General features: G+C 40.2%; 1 protein-coding gene across 2 annotated transcripts; it reads right to left on the bottom strand.

The window, feature by feature from the left end:
* Positions 1-319: 319 nt before the first annotated feature.
* LOC134670147 (exportin-6) lies at positions 320-26,432 on the bottom strand. 2 transcript variants are annotated; one of them, XM_063527837.1, is made up of 21 exons: positions 26,178-26,432; positions 25,577-25,786; positions 20,715-20,915; positions 19,991-20,162; positions 19,237-19,366; positions 18,913-19,051; positions 18,172-18,329; positions 17,400-17,523; positions 16,687-16,769; positions 16,272-16,380; positions 15,501-15,593; positions 11,774-11,933; positions 11,409-11,568; positions 10,929-11,055; positions 10,194-10,334; positions 9,501-9,704; positions 8,625-8,806; positions 7,825-8,019; positions 6,451-6,640; positions 5,416-5,646; positions 320-2,968 (listed from the first exon to the last, which is right to left on the bottom strand). In XM_063527837.1, the coding sequence occupies exons 1-21, from the start codon at positions 26,178-26,180 to the stop codon at positions 2,864-2,866; spliced, it is 3,117 nt and encodes a 1,038-aa protein (XP_063383907.1). In that variant the 5' UTR covers positions 26,181-26,432; the 3' UTR covers positions 320-2,863. The 2 variants fall into 2 exon arrangements, with proteins under 2 accessions (XP_063383907.1, XP_063383908.1); XM_063527838.1 differs by lacking the exons at positions 19,991-20,162; positions 20,715-20,915; positions 25,577-25,786; positions 26,178-26,432 and adding an exon at positions 19,825-19,963.
* Between the last annotated feature and the right edge of the window lie 144 nt (positions 26,433-26,576).

Below are 26,576 nucleotides of genomic sequence, written 5' to 3'. Positions count from 1 at the left end.
ATAAATATTAAATTACCTATTACAACGTCGCATTTTTATTTAGAGCCTATTTGTAATCTGACACTTAATATAGTGTATAATAATGAATTATAAATGTAGTTACACACCACATGTATGAAAGATTAACTCATAGGCTAGTCATATACCTTTAGGGGCCAATTCATAACTACAATTAAGTTAATCTCGTATATCTTCGCACGAGTAGATACTCACTGAACTCGCTAGTTGTTAATACGTGTAAGCGACTTCCGTATTAAGGTCCAGTTACTTGAATCTTTTTTTTAGTACGTAGTTACATTAAATCTGGTAAAAAAAAACATTTTTTTATACTCACACTTACTTTATTATTTGTATAACTATAATAAAACCTTATATCTAATAACATTAAAATAATTAAAATTTAGTAAACCCTTCGTCACCTTGATCAAAAGTTGTCACATAAACCAAATCCGTATTATTTTGCTAGCATAATATTGCACCCACTGAATATGAAAAATGCACTAACAAAATGCAAAATTGAAATGGAAGTGTCGTCCTAAAAAACGATTTCATATACATATATAACAAAGTAAATATGGTGTATTCGGGTAATTTCGTATGTCGGATAATTCCGAAAATCAGATGAAAATGACCCAAAATTCCATCATCATAAGAGAGAGAGAGAGAGTTTTCGGAATTATCCAACGGTTTTTGACATTCGTAATTACCCGAATATACCTTATTTATATATGTTTTTTTTTTCTGTTTTTATTTTCCTGTTATTTTATTTCACAAGTGCCAATTACAAGGCGCACGAAAGTCTTAGACAGTGAAAGATACTTATCGTAATGCAAAGTGACCTGTTCACTTTTCTCGTGAATGAAAGATAGGAAACAATATGTATAATAGTACAGTCATACGCAAATAACAAGTCAAGCACCTAGTCCTAATATCCCTATAAATTTTTGCTTAGAACCAAAACAAACAAAAATGAGCAAACATAAATCTAAATAAATTTTCTTTGTTGTTGGTATTCAGACCCAGCTCTTGCGAATTAACCTTTACTTTAATATATGTTAGGACATCACATTAGTAAGGTATTGAGTAATTCGATAAATAACGTATATCTTATACAAGCCCTCTATCATCATCATCATCATCATCTCAGCCTATATACGTCCCACTGCTGGGCACAGGCCTCCTCTCGAGCGCGAGAGGGCTTGGGCTATAGTCCCCACGCTAGCCCAATGCGGATTGGGGACTTCACATACACCTTTGGATTTCCACATAAACAAGCCCTCTATAAACATATAATATATTATAAACATACATACATGTATTAACAAATGAAAGATTACCCAACTGTACAAATATCACACTTAAAAATGGCAGCCCTTATTAAGTACAGCCAACCCTTATTCGTATATTTATCAGTTCAACAAGGAACCATTTTTTTATGACAGATTCAAATGTTTTATCTTTTTAAATGCCATAGAATTGTAACGTAAATAAGGAACTTTAATAAACCTGTAAAAAATAATCATCATCATTTTTTACAAATATTTCTTAACAGTTACAGAGCCAAATTATAAAGATCGTTAATATTTATAAAGAGAAGCCTAAATCTTCATGACTAGTAACTATAAAAAGATACCAAAAAAACATAAAATGACACATAAATGCACTATAAATAAATTTACTGACATATTTACCGAAACGCAACTATATAACGCAATTGCAAACTGCATTCACATCAGACAAACTTGCATGAGACTTGAGACTTAAACTATTTTATTATTGGCAGTTCTAGAAGCTCATCCTGTGGCATCATATAAAACATTAAAATGCTGATAACGTTGGGATTTACATATGGGAAATTATGACGATTATCAGACTAATATTTTATATGAAACAGCCCAGACAGACGATTTATTTATTTTGTACAGTCGACGTCAAAGAGAAATTTACAGCCAAAGTAACAAAAAAATGTTTACACGACCTAAATGCTATGACAATAAAGTCGTGTAAATATTTTTTTGTAACGTTAGTCGTAAAGATCTCTTTGACGTCGACTGTACAAACACATTCAGACTAGTGATTTCGTTTAAAAGACACGCCACCGCTTCAAATGATGTTCTTCTGTATGTATTTAGAAAAATCTACAGCTATTGCGTTAATTATAAAGTGAATTGAATATTCAACTTTTCCGTGCTGTACCAAAGGCCATAGTCGGTTTTCCATAGTAAGTTGGCCCTTAAATCAACTGATACTCGGCAAAAATATTCGTCACCATAAGGGGTACTGACAAAAAAACCTGTAATTCAAATTATTAATTTGAACCTTATTCAATAAGTAAATTAGAACGAATTTCATTTGTTTTAAAAGGAAATGAATAAAAAAAATGCTACTTTATTCGGTTCATGAAAGGTTCAAATTAGGTTGCACGAATATGTACATTGTAATGTACATTTAGTCACAGGAGGTTAAAGACACGAAGATATTTTAATGTTTCTTTTTTTGGCTGCACCCTTGACCGGATTCTCACCCAGTTCCGTCAGATCATCGGGCAGGTCAGGTCAGTTAGGACTGTATGTTGCGTAGTACGCGATTCGCAAATGTTTGGTAAGTGTTTCTAGAGTCAGACCGAGAAGTCTGCAGCGATTTTGATAGCCCACGCAGTGCAAGTGTCATTTTAAACGTCAAACTTGATGAAATTATGACGTGTTAATAATACTTGCACTGCGCGGGCTATCAAAATCGCTGCACTTTTCTCGGTCTGACTTTAGGCAATACCCCTGTCCGGACTGTCCGACGCCACGGCAACCGTGACACACAGACGCTGTATGTGTTCGAGGATGTCCTGCAGCCCGGCGTCGGGCGGGCGCTAGGACAGCATGTCGCTGGGCGCGCCCGACAGCGCGCTGTACGCGCGGTAGCAGTTCACGTCGTTCATTAACCGTTGGATGTTTTGCGTGAACGTCGGTAGATCCTGAAGGTAGAGCGATAGTAATTTTTTTTTGTTAGAAAAGGTAATGGAGATTATGCGCGGTAACAACGTCTAGAAGTAAGGTATAAGGTTTCGAAGATATTCGTTATTCATTTTAACTTGAACGTAAGTAAGGATGGTATTCCATCTGTCCAATATCTTGGTCCAATGTGTATTTTTAACGAGAGAGTGAGACTCAGTGAACAATGGATAAAGAATTTTGACAGGTGGAATACCACTCTAAGCATAAGGGGTCATCCATTAATTACATCACACGTTTAGGAGGAGGGAGGGGGTCAAGAAAATGTGACATTGTGACATGGGGGAGGGCGGAGATACAAACTTTGTGACGTCACTTTAACTTCATCAGTAACCGAAAATTTATTTGAATTATTTTATTCGCTGTACATTTAAATAACAAGTTTTTAAAACGATAATCGTTTTTATTCGTTTAATTTTCTTTCCTAAGCAGTTTTGGGTTATAAAATTACTAATATTTATATCGTCAAAAATATTTTGATAAAATATTAATAATACTTTATAGTAGTGATGTACCGACTATTGATTTGGCCGACTAGCCGACTAGCCGACTAATCGGCGCTCGAATGGCCGATTAGTCGGCCGACTAGTCGGCTAGTCGGCCAGATCATTAGTTTCGTATAAGTTCAGGTGAAAAACAATAGTTTTGCGCTATTTATCATATTAGCTTGGCTAAAAGGTGTTCTCTACAGGTTCAAAGACCTATCACAATAATTTTCGTTCAATTTATGTCTTTAGTTCTTTTATTTTACGATCCTGAGCGGTCTGTCAGTACAGCTTGTAGGAGGTATTTCAAAGGCTCTATTTCCCGTATGAAGTCGCCAGTTAAGAACCTATCCCCTGTGGTCAGCGTCTTCACGATCAACGTCTAGCCCTCACGAGCCCTGTCTAAGTTTCTAAATTTTGCAATAACATTAATAGTTCCTCATGGCGCTACCGTTAAATTTTTTTTAATAACAATAAAAATAATTAACTGTCGAACTTGCACATGAAATTACACGAGAATCAGTTGAGATCGACCTGTAGAGGAAAACACCAGCCCAGCACTAACATACGATAACGATCAAACGGTCAATTATTTATATGAACAAAAGTTTTCGTATGCATCCTGAATAGGTATTTTAGTAAAATAAACATAAAACATATAGGTATTCTTTCACTAATAAAGTGCCGACTAATCGGCCATTTCTGCCGACTAGTCGCCGACTAATCGCCGACTACAAATGTGGCCGGATAGTCGGCTTTCCCGACTAGTCGGCGACTAGTCGGTACATCCCTACTTTATAGGTTCTTACTTAAATCGATTTGGCGATTTCGTAGAAAAAATGTGACGTCACACTAGGGGGGAGGGGTTTTCCAAATGTGACCAAGTGTGACAAGGAGGGGGGGAGGGGTCAAAAAACCTAGAAATTCGTGTGACGTAATTAATGGATGACCCCTAATCAGTGCTAGCCAGCTAAAGTTATCCGAAAGACAACTGACGTCGACGGCGGTAAGCGCCTCGCGTGAGTGCCACAAGATCGTTAGCAAGACCACAGAATAAGTAATAGTACTACCGTACAGAAAGGACACTTCCTACAAAACCGAAGTTCGACAGCGATTCAAGGTCGAATCCTGATATTCTAACTTATGGCACAATCCCTTTCGGCTATTTAAGGTTGTCAAAATTCATCAATCTTATCTGTGGTTGTGCTCGCAAAGGGACGTCAATTTGTGTCAACCCTAATAATTTCTCAGAGCAATGCTGAGCCGAACGGAGCCGAGTTTGGCCCGAATTCAGGAGTGTCTCCCATAGACTAGGAATCCTCTAGACGGAGCTTAGAGCAATTATTTGATAAAACCGATGCTGCCAAAAATACAGGGGTGCGGGGGACGAGGTGAGCGAGTCCCGTGCCGTGATTGGTCCGTTCAAAGACACGGGCGTCACACAAAGGCGCTGTCTCGAAAATGGAGTAAAACTACCGTATATTTGTGGCAGAGTGGGTAGCGCTACTATGCTCAGTCTGAGGATTTCTTGTCTGTGTTGTTTATTTTTTGAAGATCCTTTTGTGTAATTCTTAGTGTTAAATTTGATCTGTATAATAATCTAATGTTATTATGGAATAATATTAACATCAATAAATTGCTCTGATAATTAGATTAAGATAATATAATATATGTACCTAATAACTATTCGTAAGTGCTTGTTCCTAGGCCTACATGAATAAAGTATACTTTGACTTTGTGGAGTCTCCCCACTGGCAGGACTGACCATGGGCGTACGCAGCATTTTTTAAAGGGTGGGGCAGAAGTAGGGGAAGCGGGGTACGTCGTAACAGGGTACGCTTGAAACAGAAATTCTTGGCTAATGGTCAGAGACCAGGGTGGGGCAACTGCCCCACCTTGCCCCACCGTGGGTACGCCGGACTGACCGTGTCGGGCGGGAACTGCTGCAGCTGGTGCAGGTGGTCGGGCTGCAGGCCGGGCAGCTGGCGCAGGAAGTGCGGCAGGAAGGCGAGGCGGAAGGCGGGGAAGTCGACGCAGGCCATGGCGTGCGCGGCCGCCAGCGCCTCGTCGCGCAGCAGCGCGCGCGCGCCGCCCTCGCCCAGCCCCGCCAGCAGCACCGACAGGAACTCCCCGAGGAACTCCGAACGGAATATCGGCTGTTTAGAGGAACAAGGTTGGGTGTGTAAAAGTACCGTTGGCTTACTTAGACTAATAAAGTTGGGTATACTTAGACTAATTTATTTCATCATAACTAAGCGTTTTATACACCATGTTATCTTGCCATCACATCTGGCGATACAGACATTATCTTAACTGGCTCAGCGCGTGCTCCAACCTATACTAAGTTATCGACGCGCGCTGATTATATTTTGCTGACCGCCATAGGCTGTAACGATAACTTTTCCATTAGTACGTTGTAAAGGTCGTTCATATCAAATCTATTTCAATAATTAAAATCTTCATCAAAAAGTAAAAACTTAAAATTTAATCCATCAGATCGCTAATCTATCTTTTAATTAAACAAATAGGCTTAACAAGCTAAATAAATGAAACTAACCTTATGATACAGTTTCCATCGGGTATTAAGTGTCTCGAGCGCATTAATGTTGATCCTGAGCAGCTCTATGTCTGGTTGCAGTAGAGCGCGCCCCAGCGCCGACAGCGCGCCGCGGAACTGTTGCAGTCTCTCCTGCTCCTCACCCACGCACTTCGTAGGGAAGAAGTAGGTTCATAACATAACACATATATGTATAATCAACTCACCTTGTGGTACAGTTTCCATTTGGTATTAAGTGTCTCGAGCGCATTAATGTTGATCCTGAGCAGTTCTATGTCTGGTTGCAGTAGAGCGCGCCCCAGCGCCGACAGCGCGCCGCGGAACTGTTGCAGTCTCTCTTCCTCCTCACCCACGCATTTCGTGAGGAACAAGTAGGTTCATAACACATATATAATTAACTCACCTTGTGGTATAGTTTCCATTTGGTATTAAGCGTCTCGAGCGCATTAATGTTGATCCTGAGCAGCTCTATGTCGGGTTGTAGTAGAGCGCGCCCCAGCGCCGACAGCGCGCCGCGGAACTGTTGCAGTCTCTCCTCCTCCTCACCCACGCATTTGGTGGGGAAGAAGTAGCGCCAGCGGTGGATGAGCAAACTGAAATAGTTTACGATAACATTATAATATTTTCAAACTGGAAGGGTAGAATGACACTTGTCATTAGTCATGTTCATATAATTTATAATAACCTAAAAACGCCAAATCTCGCAAAATTGTATTGAAATGATGATGAAAATGGAGATTGGAGATGTAAAAAGCCACACTCAAAGGGAAACAAATAAGATTAAAAACTATACAAGTTTATTTCAGAGGGACTTTTTTCATGTCCCTCTCAGTTGAGAGGAGGCTGATGGGAGTTCCCAGTGATTTAAATATGCCAGCCAAAAAGCGAACATGACTGTTTAAATTTAGAATTGAAATATGTTTTGAACTAAATATTTGGCTGACCCGATATCGTCTCAGTGGAAAACGAGAAGTTAAAACTAAACCGCGATGGCAAAGGTTAAAGGTCAAACTTAATAGCGTATTTTCCTACTAGTCAATCCAGTTACTTTTTAGAACTGTCGAAACGATTTGCTAATAATGGAACTTGTATGAAACATTACATCGTGACGTCACGGTCAACTCACCTAGTTTTTAGGGTTCCGTACCCAAAGGGTAAAACGGGACCCTATTACTAAGACTTCGCTGTCCGTCCGTCCGTCTGTCTGTCACCAGGCTGTATCTCACGAACCGTGATAGCTAGAAAGTTGAAATTTTCACAGATGATGTATTTCTGTTGCCGCTATAACAACAAATACTAAAAACAGAATAAAATAAAGATTTATATTAAGAATTAAGTGGGGCTCCCATACAGCAAACGTGATTTTTGACCAAAGTTAAGCAACGTCGGGCGTGGTCAGTACTTGGATGGGTAACAGTTTTCTTTTTGCATTTTTTTTCCGTTTTTTTTTTGCTTTATGGTACGGAACCCTTCGTGCGCGAGTTCGACTCGCACTTGCCCGGTTTTTTATTATATTTATATCCGATTTATTAAATAGAACTTGTGTTTAAAAATAACTCCTATCTGTATTTTTCTAATAATTATCTGGTGCTTTATTTCATGCATGGTGTAAAATAATTTATTTTAAATACAGTACAATACCCTATTATTCCTAAATACGTTAGGACGTTAGTTAACGCTTGTGCGTTCCGATAAAAAAAAAACGGATGTGACGACACGATGCAATTTAACCCAATAGATATTGGGCGTCTAGTCATATAGTGTGTATCCCTAGTACCTGGCCAGCAGGCGGTGCGCGGCGCGCGCCAGGCCGGGCGCGTGGGGCGTGGCGCGCGGCAGCGCGTGCTGCTGCAGCAGCGCCAGCACCGCCGCCTCGCGCACCCCCCCGCCGCCACCCCCGCACCCGCCGCCCGCCTCCACGCCCAGCCGCACGCACTCCACCAGCCGCTCCAGCCCGCTCTCGCCGCCGCCCCTAATAACAACAAACACTCATTAAGCTTAGAATAAATTTAAAAGTGAAAAAATTACTATCGTGAGTGCGATAGACATACAGACGCAGACGTTTCTGCTTGTTAAAAATTAAAACACTCTCATTTATTATTATAGAACATTTTAACTTAATGCCGCTATTTTTCCCCGATAATTTTTTGGACCGAGTTGCATGAATTTGGTACATTATGAGGGCCAAATCGACACACTCGCGGGCTATAGTTTGGAGACCGCTGGGCGGCCCGCGAGCCTCCCTGGCTATTTTGTATGTAATATTGATAGACCACAATGTCTGCTAAAGTCAGAAATATTTTACCACCGGGCTGCACTTAGCCCGCGTCAACTTCGTTAATAATGTGGCCCTTAGCTGCTAAAAGGTTGCCGACCGCTGCCCTAGACCTACGGCAGTAGCGCGGTGAACAGCGCGAGAAGCACGTTGTCTCACTCGCACAGCATGCCTGTTTCACCTCTGCGCCACGTCGAGGAACACATCGATGGCGGTGTAGGCGAAGGTGTCGAGCTGCGGCAGGAGCGCGGAGAACATCGCGAGGAGCACGTTGTCTCGCTCGCACAGCATGCCTGTCTCACCTCTGCGCCACGTCAAGGAACACGTCGATGGCGGTGTAGGCGAAGGCGCCGAGCTGCGGCAGGAGCGCGGTGAACAGCGCGAGGAAGAACTCCGTGATCTCGGGCTCGGCGCTCGCGCACGACGGCTCGCACAGCATGCGCAGCGCCGTCTCCGCCGCACCGCCCATGCCCTCTGCTATCACCTGCACACACAAATTAATGACTTGAAAAACTTCATCTCGATTTACCCGTAGACAACAAACAGGATAATGAGTTTTAATACCGAGAACAGCCGGCGTATAGCCACAGAATAAATAATAGTACTACCGTATGAAACTTCCTACAAAACCGAAGTTTGACAGCGGTTCAGGGTCGAACCATGCTGTCCCTTTCTAATATATGGCATATCCCTTTCGGCTATTTAGGGTTGTCAAAAAAAGCCATTATCTTATCTGTGGTTGTGCACGCAAAGGGACGTCAAGTTGTGTCAACCGAGTTTGCCTGAAGGGAAGAGTTTCGCACCCCTGGAACAGTGCGGGGCGCGGTTCCGTGTCTTATTGCCGGGCCAAGTCATTCTTTCAACTCGGGAAAGGTGCCCTTTTTATCAAAAGCTTGTACCTTGTAATACAAGTGGAAGTCCCTTTCTAGAGTCGGACCAAAGAAAGTCTGCAGCGGATTTGATAGCCCACGCAGTATAAGTGTTATTTATACGTCATCATTTCATAGAAGTTTGACGTTTAAAATGACACTTTCACTGCGTGGGCTATCGAATCCGCTGCAGACTATTCTTCGTCTGACTCTAACAAAAGCTGTCGAAAAGGGACTTCCACTTATTACAAGTTACAAGCTATTGTTAAGCAGGGCACTGGTCTTTCTCTTGTGGCACGTTCAGGTCACCTTCTTGGCCTGCGTGTGCGCGTGCTTGTTGGCGTGCAGCAGCGCGGTGAGCGGCGGCAGCGCGGCGGCGGGCCCGGCGAGCGGCAGCGGCGCCGTCCACGCCGCCAGCAGCGCGCGCGCCGCCTCCGCGCCCGGCCCCGCGCCGCCCGGGCCCAGCCGCGACAGGCACAGCCACAGCAGCGCCTCGCGGACCACGCCCGCACTCTGGAAACCGATGGTCATTTTTGCCGATTTAAAAAAAACGAACAACAGACGTCTTCCTCCTCCAGGCGCTCGGCGAGTAATGAGCGACGGAGCAGAATGTGGACACGCATTGCCGCTCGCGCTGCCGGTCCTTTGACTTCCGCACAAAAAAACCGCCATTTTGGGGAGCGCCGGGCAGCGCGAGTGGCAATGGCAGTGGCATGAGAAGTATCGTGTTTACACACTCGTCCTGCCCACTTCCCTGTTAACTTCGGCTGAATGTAAACGAGGTATAACCCGAGTCGTCCGCGAACATCACGTTCTTGCAGAGAGTAGACGATATACACCTGGCCCGCAGTGGCGGCGCGTCAAACATATCCATAGGCAAGCCGGGGCTAATTTGGCTTATATATTTCCTTTACAACTCTGCACAAACGTCCAAAAACAGGCAAGCCGGTGGGAATCGGCTTATATGGACGCGCCGCCACTGCTGTCTCGCTCCAACGTTACCTTTGGTTCGAGGTAATGCAGCGAGCGCTGCGCGTGCTGGAACAGGTCGCCGGCCTGCGCCACCGGGTCGCCCGTGAACTTCACGTTCTTGGACAGGCTCAGTAGCAAGTGCGCGGCCGCGTGACAGAGGAGCGGTGGCTCCTAAAACAATAACACACTTGAGATACCTATTGCATCGTTGTCTCTTAGGTATAAGGATAAATTTTGAGACCTCCAATTAATTCCAATCATCATATCAAGCTCAAAACATTGACGTATATCTCAGGACGCGCCTTACGGGCACTAAAAATACTAGTTCAGCGGTGTCACTCACGAATTCGAGCCAATCGTGCAGTCTAACGCAACTAGTTGCGACCAATCGCGCCCGTGATACGAACTCATCAACCAATCGCGTTGCAGCGGTGTCACACCGCTGTACTGGCCCCATTCATGCCCCATTCTTATTGCCCGTAAGCACAGAATAATTAATAGTACTAGGTACAGAAGACTCACTCTATAACAAAACGCGTCTGTTACGATCAGGACAGATATGGCCGCTAGGTGGCGACAGCGCCACGCGAGGCTTATGGCTAGCCCCCAAAATTGGTGTGGAACGGATGTACTTTTAGCTATCTGTAGCAAAGCGACGAAATCGCGGAGTGAGCGGAGCTGCCGTAAGGCCAGTCCTGAGATATTTATTTATTTATTTATTTATTTATCTTTTGGTCCGTGCGTGCAATATGTAGGTATACTCACGGGCAGCTCGTGAGGCAGCAGGAAAGGCACGGCGGCCGCCAGCAGACCTTCCACGGTGTGCTGCGGCACGCCACACGCCGCCGCGTGCACACACCACGCGCCCATGCAGGCGAACATCTCCGCGTGACTGCGAAGCACAAATAAATAATGGTTAGGGCATATATGTCTATGCCTTCTCTATATGTCAGATTGACCGTATAGCAAAACTTTCAGTCTACGCATTAGTTTTAGAGATGCACCGGATATTCGGTTACTATTCGGTATCCGGCCAATCCGACCATTATTTTAACAGACCGGATAGTGGCCTATTATCCGGCCGGATACCGATAGCAACATTGCTTAATTTCGGAGCAAACAAAATTGGAATAAGAAATAGTCACGGTCATAATCGTACTCGTTTATTATTTTAAAAGAATTTGAACATCCCGCTCACTTGCACGCGCACTCATTTCGAACCTAGAAATGAACCTAGATACTCACACTTGCACGTGTGCGTGCGCGTGCTGGTGCGCGGCGCGGTGCGGGCGGGTGAGCGCGGCGCCGCCCAGCGCGGCCGCCACGCGCTCCACCAGCGCCGCCCCGGCCGCCGCGCGCGCCGCTGCGCTGTCGGCGCCCGCAGCCGTGCGACACGGTTCCGCATCTGCGAATAAGTTATCAATTTTCAAATAAATAGGAGTTTTAATGTGTCACTAGCATTTTCGATGGACATGCGATTTTTCACGCCTTTGATTTTAGGGCGCCTCGAGCATCTTTCGGTTACACCCGTCGGAAGCCTGATCACAACGTAGTAAAAAAAAGTGTATTAATTTCTCACAACGCATGGCGACCCCGCCACATCAACATACCCGCGAGTAAGGCCGGCGCGAGGCGGCCGGCGACGCGCGTGAGCGTGGCCAGGTCGAGCAGCGCGCACAGCAGGCGCTCGCCGTCAGCCGCACCCCCCGCGCCGCCGCCGCGCCCGGCCGCGCGCGCGTGCACGCCCGCCAGCCCCTGCCAGCGTTCCAGCTGCAACATACCATCGACACATCGAAAAGGAGATTCTCAATTCTTCTCAAGTTCTCGAAGACGGCTGGACAGCTTTGGATTTTATGTTTTTCTCAAACATGCAATGAAATATTGATGTTATGTTCCTTATAATAGGCTGCGAAGTATGACGTTTCAGGTGCGGCTAGGACAAAAGGTCGTTAATGGAATTTCATACAAATCTTGCAGGCCTAGGCCGGCAAAGTCCTCTTTTTTAATTTTCATTTCACAGATATTTGTGACACAGCATCGTGGCATTCATCCATTAAAAAAAAATAGAGGCTGTATTTGCTTTATGGTTCGTAATGAGTGTAATGACACTGCCACTACGCCTATTAAAAAAAACAAAAAACAATGTTTGCTATAATTTGCAGTTTTATTTGTATAAAATCAACATGAACTTAATAAATAATACATTATTAATCAAATTCTATAATTTTAAATTATAAATTTAACTACACAAATAAAAACATTTAAAATATTTCATCTAAATGTTAGCGGTATAAAGGTCTACTCAAACACGCGTAGTTATTTTTTTTTTATTGTTATGGAGGTAAAGTTGAAAAATTTTCATTCTGTTTTATTGGATTTATGGTGCGTTGTTGATTTTTTTACTTTAATATGAGTTCTGACGAAATAATGAAATTAATATTAATTGTAATCGTAGGTGTTGGAATTGGCAGCGTAAGCAGAATTGATTTTCAATAACTTGCTGCCTCTGCCGCCAAGTCAAAGATGAAGTATGTATATGGTTGCTTATGGCAATTTTATTATTTGAGAAACTAAGAAAAATGGCTTACAGTTTATTAGAAACAGTTTTGTGGCATATGTTAAATGAATGTAACTGCAAATTCGTCAACACTGTGGAAATTATACTTAATTTACTCCATGCATAAAGCAACGATGTATGTGAAACATGATATCAACATGAAAGACTATGTAAACTTATGTGACGAAAACGACAGTCAGACGGATACAAGGCGAAAAAATCAAAGATACATGAAAATATACGGGTAGTAAAAATACACGACTCGTGTAAAACATACGCGTGATAATGATATAGGTACGTGTTGGTTATATTTTGGGTGTAGTTTACTTTTAGTTTTTTCTATAAATAAAACTTGGGTTTCGTGGATTTTTTATTTTATTTATTTCATTGCATGTTTGAGAAAAGCACTATACATACCTCGGCGGGAAATGGGGTTGCCCGCGCTCAGACCTATCCTATATAATATGGTCATTTCAACTTTAAAAAAGTTTGGAACTCTACAAATAATGGAATTTGTATGCAACATTGCAGTCCCAAAATCGAGACTGCAATGTTTTTAACTTTTTAATTTTTGACTGACCATAAACTACGCGCTTCGCGACTTATTTTTTAAACGGCAAAGTCGACTTTGCCGTCCATTTTTGAGAAAAGAGTATATACTTACCGGATCCTGTAGAATTCGATGGAAGTGATGGAACTTTTCAAGAATTATAAGCACACCTATAGGGGCTATAGGTGATTATAGTAACTGATTTCTTTGTTCTGTAGCACGGTACCATAATACAAAGTGGGACTGCTGATAAAAGGATAGCTTGGTAGACTGCTTTGCCACTAGTCGGAACACGGAAGAAAGAATGAGCGCGCCGCGCTCTGACGGGAAACGGCATGTGCCTGGATTAGTATGAGAACCTATGTCGCCAAAACGCTGTCACAAAAATTGGCCATATTTTCTTATTTCGAAAGGAATTATGAGCCCTTGCCCATCACAGTAATTTGAACTTTACAGTCAAGAAAATTATGTCAATATTGCACTACGATTTTTATTTATTTGTAAAAATACACAAATCATTGACAAATTGTCATTTATGCTCTATCCCTTTTACACTTGCATGGTTTTTTCAAGAGTGAATGCGATAGGATAAAATATTCGACTATGAGGTTGACACATGCGATAGGGATGTGCATGATTCGGTGTGATATCGATAAACGCTTATTAATTATCAATGTACACGTAAACTATTCAGTTTTTTTATACATATGTATTACTTTATTTTCGACGATTAGGTACTTACCTACTTACTTTTAATAAAAAAAATCTCGTATTAAAAGTAATCACGCCACCAACCACGCATATAACTGTAAGCGAGTAGGTATATAATAAAAACTGTTACTCTTTAGCACACCCCAGAACAATATTGCTTTGTAATGACGCGAAATAATAACCTGCTAGCCAATTAGTGCTAACCCGTTGTGTACTTATAGTTTTTTTAATTAAATTAAATTTCTTACCCTCCCACCGCGATGCGTGTGTGCGTGCGTGAAAAATACGCGAGATGCGTATTTTTTACCTGCAATTAATATTCTCACTAGATGCGTGCGTAAAAAATACGCAAGTAAGTGTAAGTGTAGATAATAAGTGTTCACAATACTTATTAACTAGCACGTTATTATTTTAAGGCAAAACAAAGCAATAATGTTGTGTCATACATCAATATGAATCCCCGATATAAGCTCGTATGCAAAATTATTAAAAAATGCTAATTATAAACAATGGTAATATTAACAATATTTTTTGCACTTAGACGGTTATCAACTTATCGCAATAATGCGGATAGAAATGCCGCTCTGATGTACGAGCGAGATAGCACTATGCACGTTTTTACCGGAGCATGGTGTGTACTCGCATCCAATGTGAAGAACGCTTCAAGATTTGTGCAAGCTTGTGGAGCGGGCTTTAGACTGGCCAGCAAATACCCGGCAGTAAAATTATGTGACAGCTTAAAACTGACACCTTACCTACTCGTATTTAATAGAGAAAATTGACAAATATGTATGGATACTAGATACTATACTATAAGAAAAACTTAAAATCAAATAATCCATTGAATTGGAATAAATAAGTAAGAACATATTTTGTACCTACATAATATAAAATGTGCATAAGCGACGACTTTTTTGATATGATCATCCAGAGGCAAAACAAAAATAAATTATTAAGAACATGTATGAACATAAACAAACCGAACTGTGTATATTTATACGAACATCGACAACTTTTTTGATATGGTCCTCGCACTGTGGGCGAATAGCGCACCCGTACATGACTTTTACGCTAAGTAGATATCAACCTTATCTCATTTACATAAATTTGATTTTTGTACTAAACAATCCAAAAATCCTTGCGGAAACCGAAAATGTAAAAAATATTGAAATATTACATAAAATAATACTTACCGATGATATGAAATGCCTCCATATCTAATATTTGTTGTCCCGCTAGTGTTTTTACACTCCAAAATGGAGCAGCACGGCATATTCGTAATTATTTCTAATTTTTACTAAAATCGTTTTCACATCTGACATGTCAAAAGCGCCATGCTGAACTGTCACACGACTGACAGTAGTCTGTGCTGAAAGTGTATGCAGCTAACCATAATCTTGCCACACGCTATAGACATACGTTTCACTTCTATTACTTCTTTGTTTTGTGAGTCGGAACAATATTATATCTGTTTTACTTCTGTAATCTTTTCCCTCTTTCGTCTTATCCCAAAACTCACCACACAAGTGAAAACGTCGAGGGGCGCCAACTCCGCCACTCGAGCGATACATTCGATGCAATGTTTCAGGAATGTTTGCCATTCAGTCTCACCCTGCAATGAAATATGTATGTTATTATGTTATTAATTAAGTATTATATGTTAGTCAAGTGACAACCCTGTAAATATGGTAGGATCAAAACTCTCAAGGCTATTAAGGCCAAATGCGGTTAGCTTGAATAACTTTCGAAGCTATATTATAGAAGTTGTTGACCCACTTTCCTGATCTTCCATTTCGCCAATTTAAATTAGCCAAAACGTGAAGGCAATTAAATAATTAGGTACTACACGATAAAGTCCTGTTGCGTTTGAAGTATATAAAAATAAAACGCTGAAAGCAATGTCAGTGTGACTAAAACGAGTTAACAGAAAATTATCATTATAAATACAGTTTGAGAACCTTGAGATAATAGTCTTCGACGGTTAACTACATATGGTAGATAACCGTTGAACAGACAATAGTTCGTTTTTTTAACATTAGAAATAAGGTAAACAATCTTGATCTGTCTTTTAATTGAAAAACACGTTTTAAAAATAAGTTACGGCAAATATGTAACAATTATGAATCTAATACGATCATTTATATTCTTCTGCTTTCATAAGTAATAGTTATTGATTTTTAAAAAGCGTTTTTCAATTAAAAGACATGTCAAGATCGCTTACCTTCTTGCAAGTTCTTTCTAATGCTAAAAAAACGAACTATATTGCGATAAGTTGTCATTCAATACTTACGTCGTCGTCGTAAACTTCGTTATCTAAGTGTTGAAGCTGAGCTTTGTTGTGTTGGAATTGAATTTTGTTAAGGATACCCTCCACTAGGCCACGGAGCGCTTCCCAATATCTAGAAGAATTAGAACACACCATATTAATATAAAACAATTGAATTTTGGGGAAGGACCAGAGAGTGACCAATAATTGTATGATGTAAAAACACACGAGTTCCACAAGCTATTTTTTTATGTAAATAATAAACGGACTCGTGTGGAAAAACACATTTTTTTGGAGAACTGATTTTTGATCCCAGCACCTCCACCATATTACAGCTATGTATTTTAAAAATACATGCCAAATTTAAAAACTTTAGTTTCAACCCATTTGTAAAATTATGTTACGAGGCATAAAGTAGGAAAAAGAGAAAAATACTTACTTAACTGTATCTTCAGGCTTCAAAATATCAATAAATTGGATCCATATATCTAGACAATTTACAAATATTGTGCATACAGGCACCTGCAAAGAGAATGTTTCGTTAGTTATTTTTATCGTTATTACCAATGAATCTTCATGCTAGGCGCTTGCTTATACAAATGCGGGAGTTTAAAAGTAAAAGGTAATTGGGTACTTTCCTAGACTCAAAACAAATTATTTCACACCGTGCACGAAATAAAGCACCAGACAATAATTAGAAGAACATAGATAGCAGTTATTTTTAAACATAATTTATATTTAACAAATCGGATGGCAGTATAAAAAGTAGGTGAGTTGACTGTGACGTCACTACATAAGTTTTCATATAAATTCCATATTAGCAAATCGTTTTCACAGTTCTAAAAAGAAGCTGATTTGACTAGTAGGAAAGTAGCCAATTCTCTAGCACGTAACTGTCACTTGATAATAAATGATATTTATTTAATTTAATTTATCCGTACGAACGACATTTATTAAATTATAGCAAGAATGTGCAAATTGAAACCTTTGATAAATGGGGCATATGAAAAGGGACCTTGTTGATGGCGCTTACGCCGCACAGCGTCGCACGGCATTGTATATATGATTGATACGGGAGCATCGTTAATAATGGCGTAAGCGGGATCGACCATATTAAGGTCCCTTATAATAGATAACGGCATAAATAAGTACCTGGAATGTGAATTGGAACAGATACGACAAGAATTGTATAGCATCGAATTCGGGCTCGGCTTCAAGTCTCTTGAAATGTAGCGATATAAACAACTTCAAAAACTCCGCCAGCTTGTTAAGGTAACTGCAATAAGAATAAACAACAGTGTTTTTAGATTATCAAAACAGTTCTAAACATAACACAATCGGACCATAACCGTATAAAAACAAAAAGACGTCACCTTTTTTATCGCGAAAGATGTAAAATGTGAATGATATCAGATACCTGATAAAAATGAGCAAAATGTAATGTTCAAAATGTATGCCAAATCAAGACTACGATCCCCGCTATTAGTGCTCATTCTACATCTTACAGCATTTAGTAACTGGAGATGTCATGGCTGTCATTATCTGTACGAAATAGTCTGCCGATTTATGTGGGGGAGGGGACGTCAAATTTCTACATGGTTTGTACGTAACGTACAAATAGCCTTATCATTCCATACAAAAGTTTGCACAATTGTGCAAGTTTTTCGGTAGAGGGGCTCTTAAAGGCGACTTGAGTTATTCAGTGCTCTAAGCCAGCGGTCGACAACCTTTTAGCAGCCAAGGGCCACATAGTACTAATAGTTAACAAAGTTGACGCGGGCCGCACTTTGTTAATATTTATGACTTTATCAGACATTGTCATTTGTCTATATTACATACAAGATAGCCAGGGAGGCTTGCGGGTCGTAAGTGAGAGGTTCGCTTGTTGCCGACCGCTGCTCTAAGCTCTATATATAGTACTGACTCGTGCGGCGTGAGCAGGGGCGGGTGCGTGAGGTGCCGCAGCAGCCGCAGCGCGCAGTGGTGCAGGCGCAGCGCCGTGGCCCCTGACGACGGCGGCGCGTAGCGGCGGTACAGCAGCTCGCACACGCCGCCCAGTCCTGCTAGTGCCGCCTCCTTGCTCTACACAAATAAACAATATTACATTAAATCGTAATTTAAAGAGATTGTTTTTTCAGATGGTTCGTCAGGTCTGCGACATCAGTTATCCGCGACCAATGAAACCTGCGTCGAAATATCCGAAATAATAACGCTCGTCGAGGCCACTAAGCTTTATGCAAGGCACATTTTCACGGATCATGACCAAGTATTGTGAGGTAATTTTTTTAAATAGTGACCTACATACAAAAATGGTTGTTTGTGTGGTATTTTGGTGAGCGATTGACATTCCATAAAGGCGAAAACTCGCAAGCTTAAATTACAATATCAGGATTGTCGACAGATTTATTACTCATACTTTTATAAATAACAGGGGACTTAATCGCGTAAAACTTACGTTTATTTATGGCCTGTAGTTTCAAACGTGACGTTACGTTCGTGTTCACAGGTAGACTGGCGAGGAATTGTATCAACATCTGCTTGCTGCGCGGGTTTTGCGAACTACCCGCACTTGATCTTGAGTATTCACTTGTACGCTAGTCCCGTGTTAGTTATAAAAGTATGAGTGAAAATCGTGTTAGTTTAAATCAATTACTTTACAACATACCTGTGTCTGAGTAGCTACGCTGCCCCAGTAGAACACGGTTGTGACTAGAGTCGGAGGCACGTGGGATGACAACGGCAACCACGAGAACAAGTGCTGGAGCGTCGTCAGGCATTTTACAACTATTTCCATGTCCAGAGCCCTGTGATTATATGAAGTTATTTTAGTACAGAGCCCTGTAATTCATGTAATTAAAATTATAATATTTTGCTTGTTGAGGTGTAAGGCCTCGGTGTAGTTAGAAACTTAAGATTTGTTCGTAACATTCAAGAACCTAAAAACTTGTAACTATATCACCATTGGCCAGAGAAAACCTAATAATCTTACTTATCAGCTGTATGAACATCGTGCGCGTTGACTAGTAGGTCCGGCAGCGCCGACGTCTGAGGAATGCCGCTGGTGGGCGACGGTGGCGGGTTCGAGTGGCCTTCGTTCTGAGCATTCTTCTCTAATATTGCTGTAGACAAAAAAATACAATAGCTAAATACAAACAATAAATACAATATGGACACAGTATCAGGGGTGCAAATCTCCTCCATTCGGGCAAACTCGGCTCCGTTCGGCTCAGCATTGTTCCGAGCAATTATTTATTAGGGTTAACACAACTTGACGACCCTTTGCGTACACGACCACAGATAAGATAATGGCTTGAATTTTGACAACCCTAAATAGCCGAAAGGAATAGTGCCATATATTAGAAAGGGACAGCATGATTCTACCCTGAACCGCTGTCAAACTTCGGTTTTGTAGGAAGTTTCCTTTCTGTACAGTAGTACTATTATTTATTCTGTGACGTAGTACGATTTGCATCGCGTTCAGTGAGTATGTGATTCGTGAATCTGTGATCTTCATCAGTTTCATCACATGTTAAACTCCCCTCGGTTAAGCTATCTATTGTTAAAATAATGTACTGACCGCTCAACGCTGCCAGCATCTGCGGCACGCCCTTGAGCATGAGCCGCTCGAGCTGGCAGCGGCGCGCCGAGGGCAGCAGCACGCCGGTGTCACGCGCCGCGCCGAGCTCCTCGCTGGCCGCCTGCGCTAGTACCAGCCCCAGGAGCATAGATAATAATGTACTGACCGCTCAACGCCGCCAGCATCTGCGGCACGCCCTTGAGCATGAGCCGCTCGAGCTGGCAGCGGCGCGCCGAGGGCAGCAGCACGCCGGTGTCGCGCGCCGCGCCGAGCTCCTCGCTGGCCGCCTGCGCTAGTACCAGCCCCAGCAGACAGCGACGCCCCGAACAGCGTAGAAGCTGATATGAAATAATATTCATATAGTTTGAAAAATAATATCAAAATGTATATTGAAGAATGTCTCTAAACAGGAAACGTGCGCGTTTTCTGCCCTTCTAAGCCCAATAGCGGAATTCCCAGTAATAGAAACTAAAGTATAAGTTAGCAATGAATTTTCTTTTCGTAAATCACAATTATTATAACGTGTCAGTGTTTTTAAAGCTACTATTCTTCTTCTTCTTCTTTATTAGGGGCTATATAAGGCTCCAAAGCCTATGTATCACTGCGACCATTCCTGATCTATTGTGATCGCCACCTACTACAACTCTCGATCCAACCCTGCAACTTCAAATAGCTGCAGCATCTTTTTGGTCTCGAGAGACTTTACCTCCTCCGGGCGTAATATGTGTCCGCCCAAGATTAGGTCACGAGTACGCATCAGGCAAGGGCACTCTGTGAGGATGTGTAAGGGCGTCTGGAGTCCTCAAGCTACTATTACTAATTCTATCATCATCAAACATCAACTTATAGGGGGTCTTCTCTAACTTACTAAGCATGTTGATTATACATACCTCAACAATATTACTGAAGAAGTCTGGGTACAGATGAGGCCAGTCATAGCGCGCTATGGACACCATGAGCGCCGCAAGTTTATTCCTGATGAAGTACTGCATGACCTCATGCTTGGCCATCAACTCATTCCAGAGCGTCAGTCTTATTTCAGTCTTCTCCTCATCTGACATCAAACTAACCCATTGTCTGTTTATTATGTTCTGGAATTGAATGCATGGTGTAAATGAATACTGGAATAAAATACCTTGTGACACCCCTAATTTTGTGCCTTTGAATATGGAACTTTCGTTTATTAATCCCCATCTAAACGGTTCCAAATGAAACAAATAGAACTGAAAAGCAGAAGAATTAAGAACAAAAACAAAAGTAGAAGACGCTAATAGAAAGGAATGGAAACAGCTGGGAGAGGCCTATGTGTCACAAGACACGCCAACCACTAATGCGGACAATCAAATATGCTAGTTTATAAGTTAACTTGTTAATATATATAATACCGTTTTAGTTTTTGGCAATAAAGGCTATTCTGATTCTGATTCTGAAACGGTTCCATTAGGTCACATAATACACGGTGTAACATGAGTAAACCGAATAATTTTAACAGCGTATTCCTGATCATATTTAGAGACAAAAATGTCCTATAAACTTTTTTGATATTCGCCTAGTTCAGAGATATTATTAATTTAAAAAAAAATAGTTTTTATTGTTACATAGTGTAAAAGGCCTTTTTGGTGGTGATGTTGCTGCTATGGAACGTAGTCTAAATATCCTTATTGATAGATGTCAAAAAGTGACAAGTAACACTTTGCAAATTAGTAGGTTCTACGAAAAAAAAATTTAAAAATCAATTTTAAGTGACAAGTTTACCAATAAAATTTATTTTGAATATACAAATACAATCAAAAAATTGAAAAAACAAAACAAAAAAAAAATTTTTTTTTTTGGCGATTTTGACCTAAACTCATACTACATTTTTTACTTCTTTTGACCTCAGAAATGCGTGGTTAAAATTATTCGGTTTCCTCATGTTACACCCTGTAAATTGCAGTGTTTGGTCAAAGAACTGAATTCATTGTACTTTTTAGTTAGCAATGTATTGAATATTGCATGCAAGTTCTTGAATCATCTTAATGGGGCTTAACAGTTCAAACTGGAATTTGATGTGTATTTGTACAATTGGGTAGGTAAAGTTTTTTGAAGATAGGCAAATTATATTTTTTCCCGATAGTATTCATTATAGCGATCACGGAAATGCAGCTCTTTTATTTTTATATCATTTTATTGATTAAATATAATTTTTTAAATGATCGATATGACGTTTGTGAGGTGAAATGGCAGACTCGAGTAATTAATTCCTTGGCGCGTAGTAAATGGGACGAGATAGAAAAAAAATCGATGTCAACTGTCAGTGTCATTCTTGGAAAATAACTTGCAAATAATTGGAAAATAATGGTCGGACGAAACATTTGTGTTTTCTTGTAATTGGATGTCGGTGTGATTTCTAGAATAAGTATTTTTAACGTCCCTAGCACGATCAACACGGATATTTTGATAATGATAACGATTGCTTTCGACTACTTGGCACTGCTTCTTGGAGAACATTTTCATTAACACCTCCACCACGACTCTTGGACTGCTACACGAGTCATTTTGGATCTCAGTATCAACACAATAGATGGAGACGATCCCGGAAACGTTCGAATGGAAATAGAATATTACAGAGATGAACTCAAAGTGCGTCGTACCGTCTTGTAGGAAGTACAGACGTTACTTTCCAAATTCAGCGTATTTGAGCACACCAAAGTCTTTAACAGCGATTCGGTGCCAAGCTTTGAAGATATATTGGCCAAAATGGTAACTTATACGTTTGTGAGGACTATATAAACGTGATTGTTGTATTATACATACATAATGATTAAGATTGTAATAGTGTTAATAACTAGGTCGTTATTGGCTATTATATATGGGCTCGGCAAGGTGTTCACAATATCTGAACACGCACGCCCTGATAATAGAGGCGTGTTCAGATATTTATGAGCACCCTAGCTGCACCAATATATCTGATGGCGACTGTACTTTAGAAAACTTATAATATAAATCCAAAATAATATAATATAAATCCAGTAAATTTCGTTTCGTTTTATTTTAAAATCCACAAATTATTATCCTTAAGCATTAACATTACAACAGTATATAGAATCACGCTGTGTGGCGTGCCCTTGAAGAGAGTTGAGAGGTTCAAATATGGTCAATATGGATAAGTATGTCTGTAGGGTAAATGTGCTTCACGTTGGGGCCTGTTTACATATTGATTAGTGTTGATTGCGGGTTTAATACATTTGCCACTATACACAAGTAGCAAGTGTATCAACTCGCAAAAATACTACATTTTTGCTTCCATTGAGGTATACATAGTAAGCACTATTCTCAAATTATGTGAGGAAATAAAACAAATTCAATTTAGTAAAGCGTATTTAATAGGGGTAAAGTGACGCGAATACAATTAAAAAAACAACGCATATTCTTAGTTTATATTAAATGTAGATGGCTTTTTAGTTTTCACTTGGTCACAGAAATACGCTAAAAACCACTTTCAGAGTAGGTGTTTCTTGCGTTTTGGCTGTCCTTCTTGTGTCCTTCCACAGCATGAGCATGTCGTAAGTCCTGTTGTATTTGTCCCAGGACTTAGCAGGAAGCTAGTTATTCATTATTAAGTTTGCTTCTGCTTTAAAACGAGGCGGTGCATGCCGTTTATTCCAGGTCGTTTTCGTCACTTGAACTCATTTTGTTTATTACGAGTATTAAAATAACAAGCGGTAACTTATTGAGTATTGCACAACGAATAAACTTTGCCGCCTTTTATTTGCATATTTTTTAAAATTATATTACCATAGATACAAAGCATACGGTACGCGCATGCGTCAATCCGCGCGCACCGCGCAGCGCCCTTTCGCGGTGCTAAAGCGGTATCCAGACGGGACTGATCAAATCGGTCGATTTGATCAGAAATGAAATTGGCGTCAATCTCCAATTTTAGATTTATGGTGATATTAGACCCATTTAAATTGAAAAAATGCCCCATAACGAAAATACTAGCCTCACAAATTGGTGTTCTTGTGTCCGCACCTCATTTTATTGGTCATTATCGGCGGTTGAATTCGGCGAGCCAAATTGGCGTTTGCGTCCGTACGTCCCGATTCGATCGGGCAATTTAATCAGATTGGCGAAAAATTGACTAATTTGGATACGCCTTAAGCAACATCGAGTTCACGATAATTTGACATATAATAATAATAGATTTTTAGCATAAGTTGCATTTCATAAAACTTAACCCAAATCATTTGTACATTTTCAAGTCAAAGATAAAGACATGTTGGTTTTAAAATTTTAATAAGTATAGACCATAACATTGTCATGATCTTGTAACATTGTTAAAATAAGAGAGTCTCCCATTTTCATTTTATTGCATTTTTTATAAAATGTCTTTAGATTCTCGGGATATCTTGGTCCTAATTCGATTGCTCTTTTTTATGGAAATAATTATATCCTTCAGATTCACAGGATGCTCGAGGCTTAGCCGAATAACACTGCAAGGAAGTATGTCATGGCTCAATGGTTCTAATTAGCCATCAGTATAATACCGCCAATGAATGTTTACATCCACCTGAAAATAAGAACAACATTCATAAAATGAGGATAACCACACAAAACTAACAGATGGTTGAAATTGTTAGAAAAAATTAGACCGATTTCTTGTTTACGAACTTAACAGCTCATGGCAATTTAATAATAAAAATCAAAACACAAGTGAAGAAAGTTTTCTGTACCTATGTATTTCACGGATACGTACTCCTGTACGGCCATTGCTCCTCTAATTCAACGGCATTGTGCTTATCACTGTTATGATAATAATTTCAAATTTGTAGAATCTGCTCGCAATCTCGTATGAACTCGCTTATTTTTCTTGCAAAACTCTGTCCAAGGGTCAGCGTAGGGGCCGTCGTGTAGGGGTGGGGAAGAAAACGTTGTCCAATAATTTATGCAGTGCCAAGTTATCGAAAGTAAATTCAATCTTTGTCCAAATACGCGCAGATGTCGTGGGGAATCAGAAGTCCGTGGGTCGTGCTGAGGTCGCCGAAAATCTCAATGATAACATTAATAGCAATTCGCAAGGTAACATGAGGCTTGTCCGTTATTTTTCGGGAATGAGAGCTAAGTGACACTGACAGTTGACATCGATTTTTTTTCTATCTCGTCCCATTTACTACGCGCCAAGGAATTAATTACTCGAGTCTGCCATTTCACCTCACAAACGTCATATCGATCATTTAAATTTTTTTATTTAATCAATAAAATGATATAAAAATAAAAGAGCTGCATTTCCGTGATCGCTATAATGAATACTATCGGGAAAAAATATAATTTGCCTATCTTCAAAAAACTTTACCTACCCAATTATATGGGGACTTATGAGATTAAATGGATGTTAAATATGTGCTAAAAATATGTCTACACGGCCTTATTGCCTATACATTTAGGTAAAATTAGGTCGTTGTGTACATGTTTTTGGCAGTTACTTGTACTTTTTTACCCAACTACGGCAACGCAAAAGGAGGGTTATGATTTTAACTGTCATGTATGTGGGTATGTATGTATGTTCATCTGTTCCCTCATAATATTATATTTAATCCATTTGAAATCAAGATTCAAAATTCTATTTATGTTTGACATAAATCAAGTGAGGAGCAGCTGTTGCATTTGGCAGAAACATTGCTTCTTCCTTATTGTACTAAGTACTTAGTTATTAGGCACTTTTTGGATTTAGGGATTGAGAATAAAGTTTCAATATTCTCTAGTCAATTACCTCCAGTGTTGTCAGTGTGAACATCAAAACATATTGGTTTTGTGATTTTTGCAGAAATAGTAAACAGTGCCTCCAGGAGTCTCTGTGTTTGGAGAAGTTTTCCAACATGGTCTCAATCTCTCGCTTCCTCAAATTGCTTGTAGTTGGTGCAAAAAATTCTGACATCAAGGCCTCAAGAGAGACCAGGGCCTCACTGACCTCCATGTCACTCTGTGAATGCAAATTTTTAGGCTAAAGTTAAAATTGTCCTAGTTGCCAATTAATGTTAGGGTATTGGCAATGGAATAGTGGTACTTTTCACATAATCTGACCAGGCCTTCATAGCTACAAAAATGCAACTTGTCTTGTGACATAATTAATGGCCAAACTATATTAGCATGTTTATAAATGTACATTATATGCATTACTTATAGTAGAATAGATTATGGTAAACATTATAGTTTAGTTAATATAATCAATTTTCATGGAAATTAACCAATTTGCCAGTATTCTTTTGAATTCGATATTTTTATAAATGCACAATAGCGAATATTGTATACTGAATTGTATTAAAGCACATACCTATGTAATTTATTAAAAAGTATTAAAATTCAGGGCTCACCATTTTTAAAGCAATTCAGTTATAGCTAATTCTATGGTTATAGCCTAGGACTTCTAGTGCAGCTAAGTCATAATCTTAATGAATCCCGATAATTGGGATATGCTACTAAAAATGGAAAAGAACCGTAAAGACTCGAAGAACTGTCCTGAGAAAACATACAAATAAAGCTGAAAGTGTTATTTATCTCATATTTATAAATTTCTTATGATTTTTACATCCTGCCGTTCGCATTGCACTACACACACGACTCGACTCTTTGACATTGACAGTGACACTATTGACAGATCGGAACGAATTTTAATTTTTAGATTTTTTATTATTTGATCTGTTAGGAAGTCAAGGTATGCAAGTAGTTTTAGCTATACCTCAAATAGCGTAAATGAATGAATGGTTCCCGGT

Source organism: Cydia fagiglandana, chromosome 13, assembly GCF_963556715.1.
Source record: "Cydia fagiglandana chromosome 13, ilCydFagi1.1, whole genome shotgun sequence".
NCBI classification, from domain to species: domain Eukaryota; kingdom Metazoa; phylum Arthropoda; class Insecta; order Lepidoptera; family Tortricidae; genus Cydia; species Cydia fagiglandana.
Note: the sequence above shows the minus strand (reverse complement) of the source record. Positions and strands in the feature narration are given on the sequence as shown.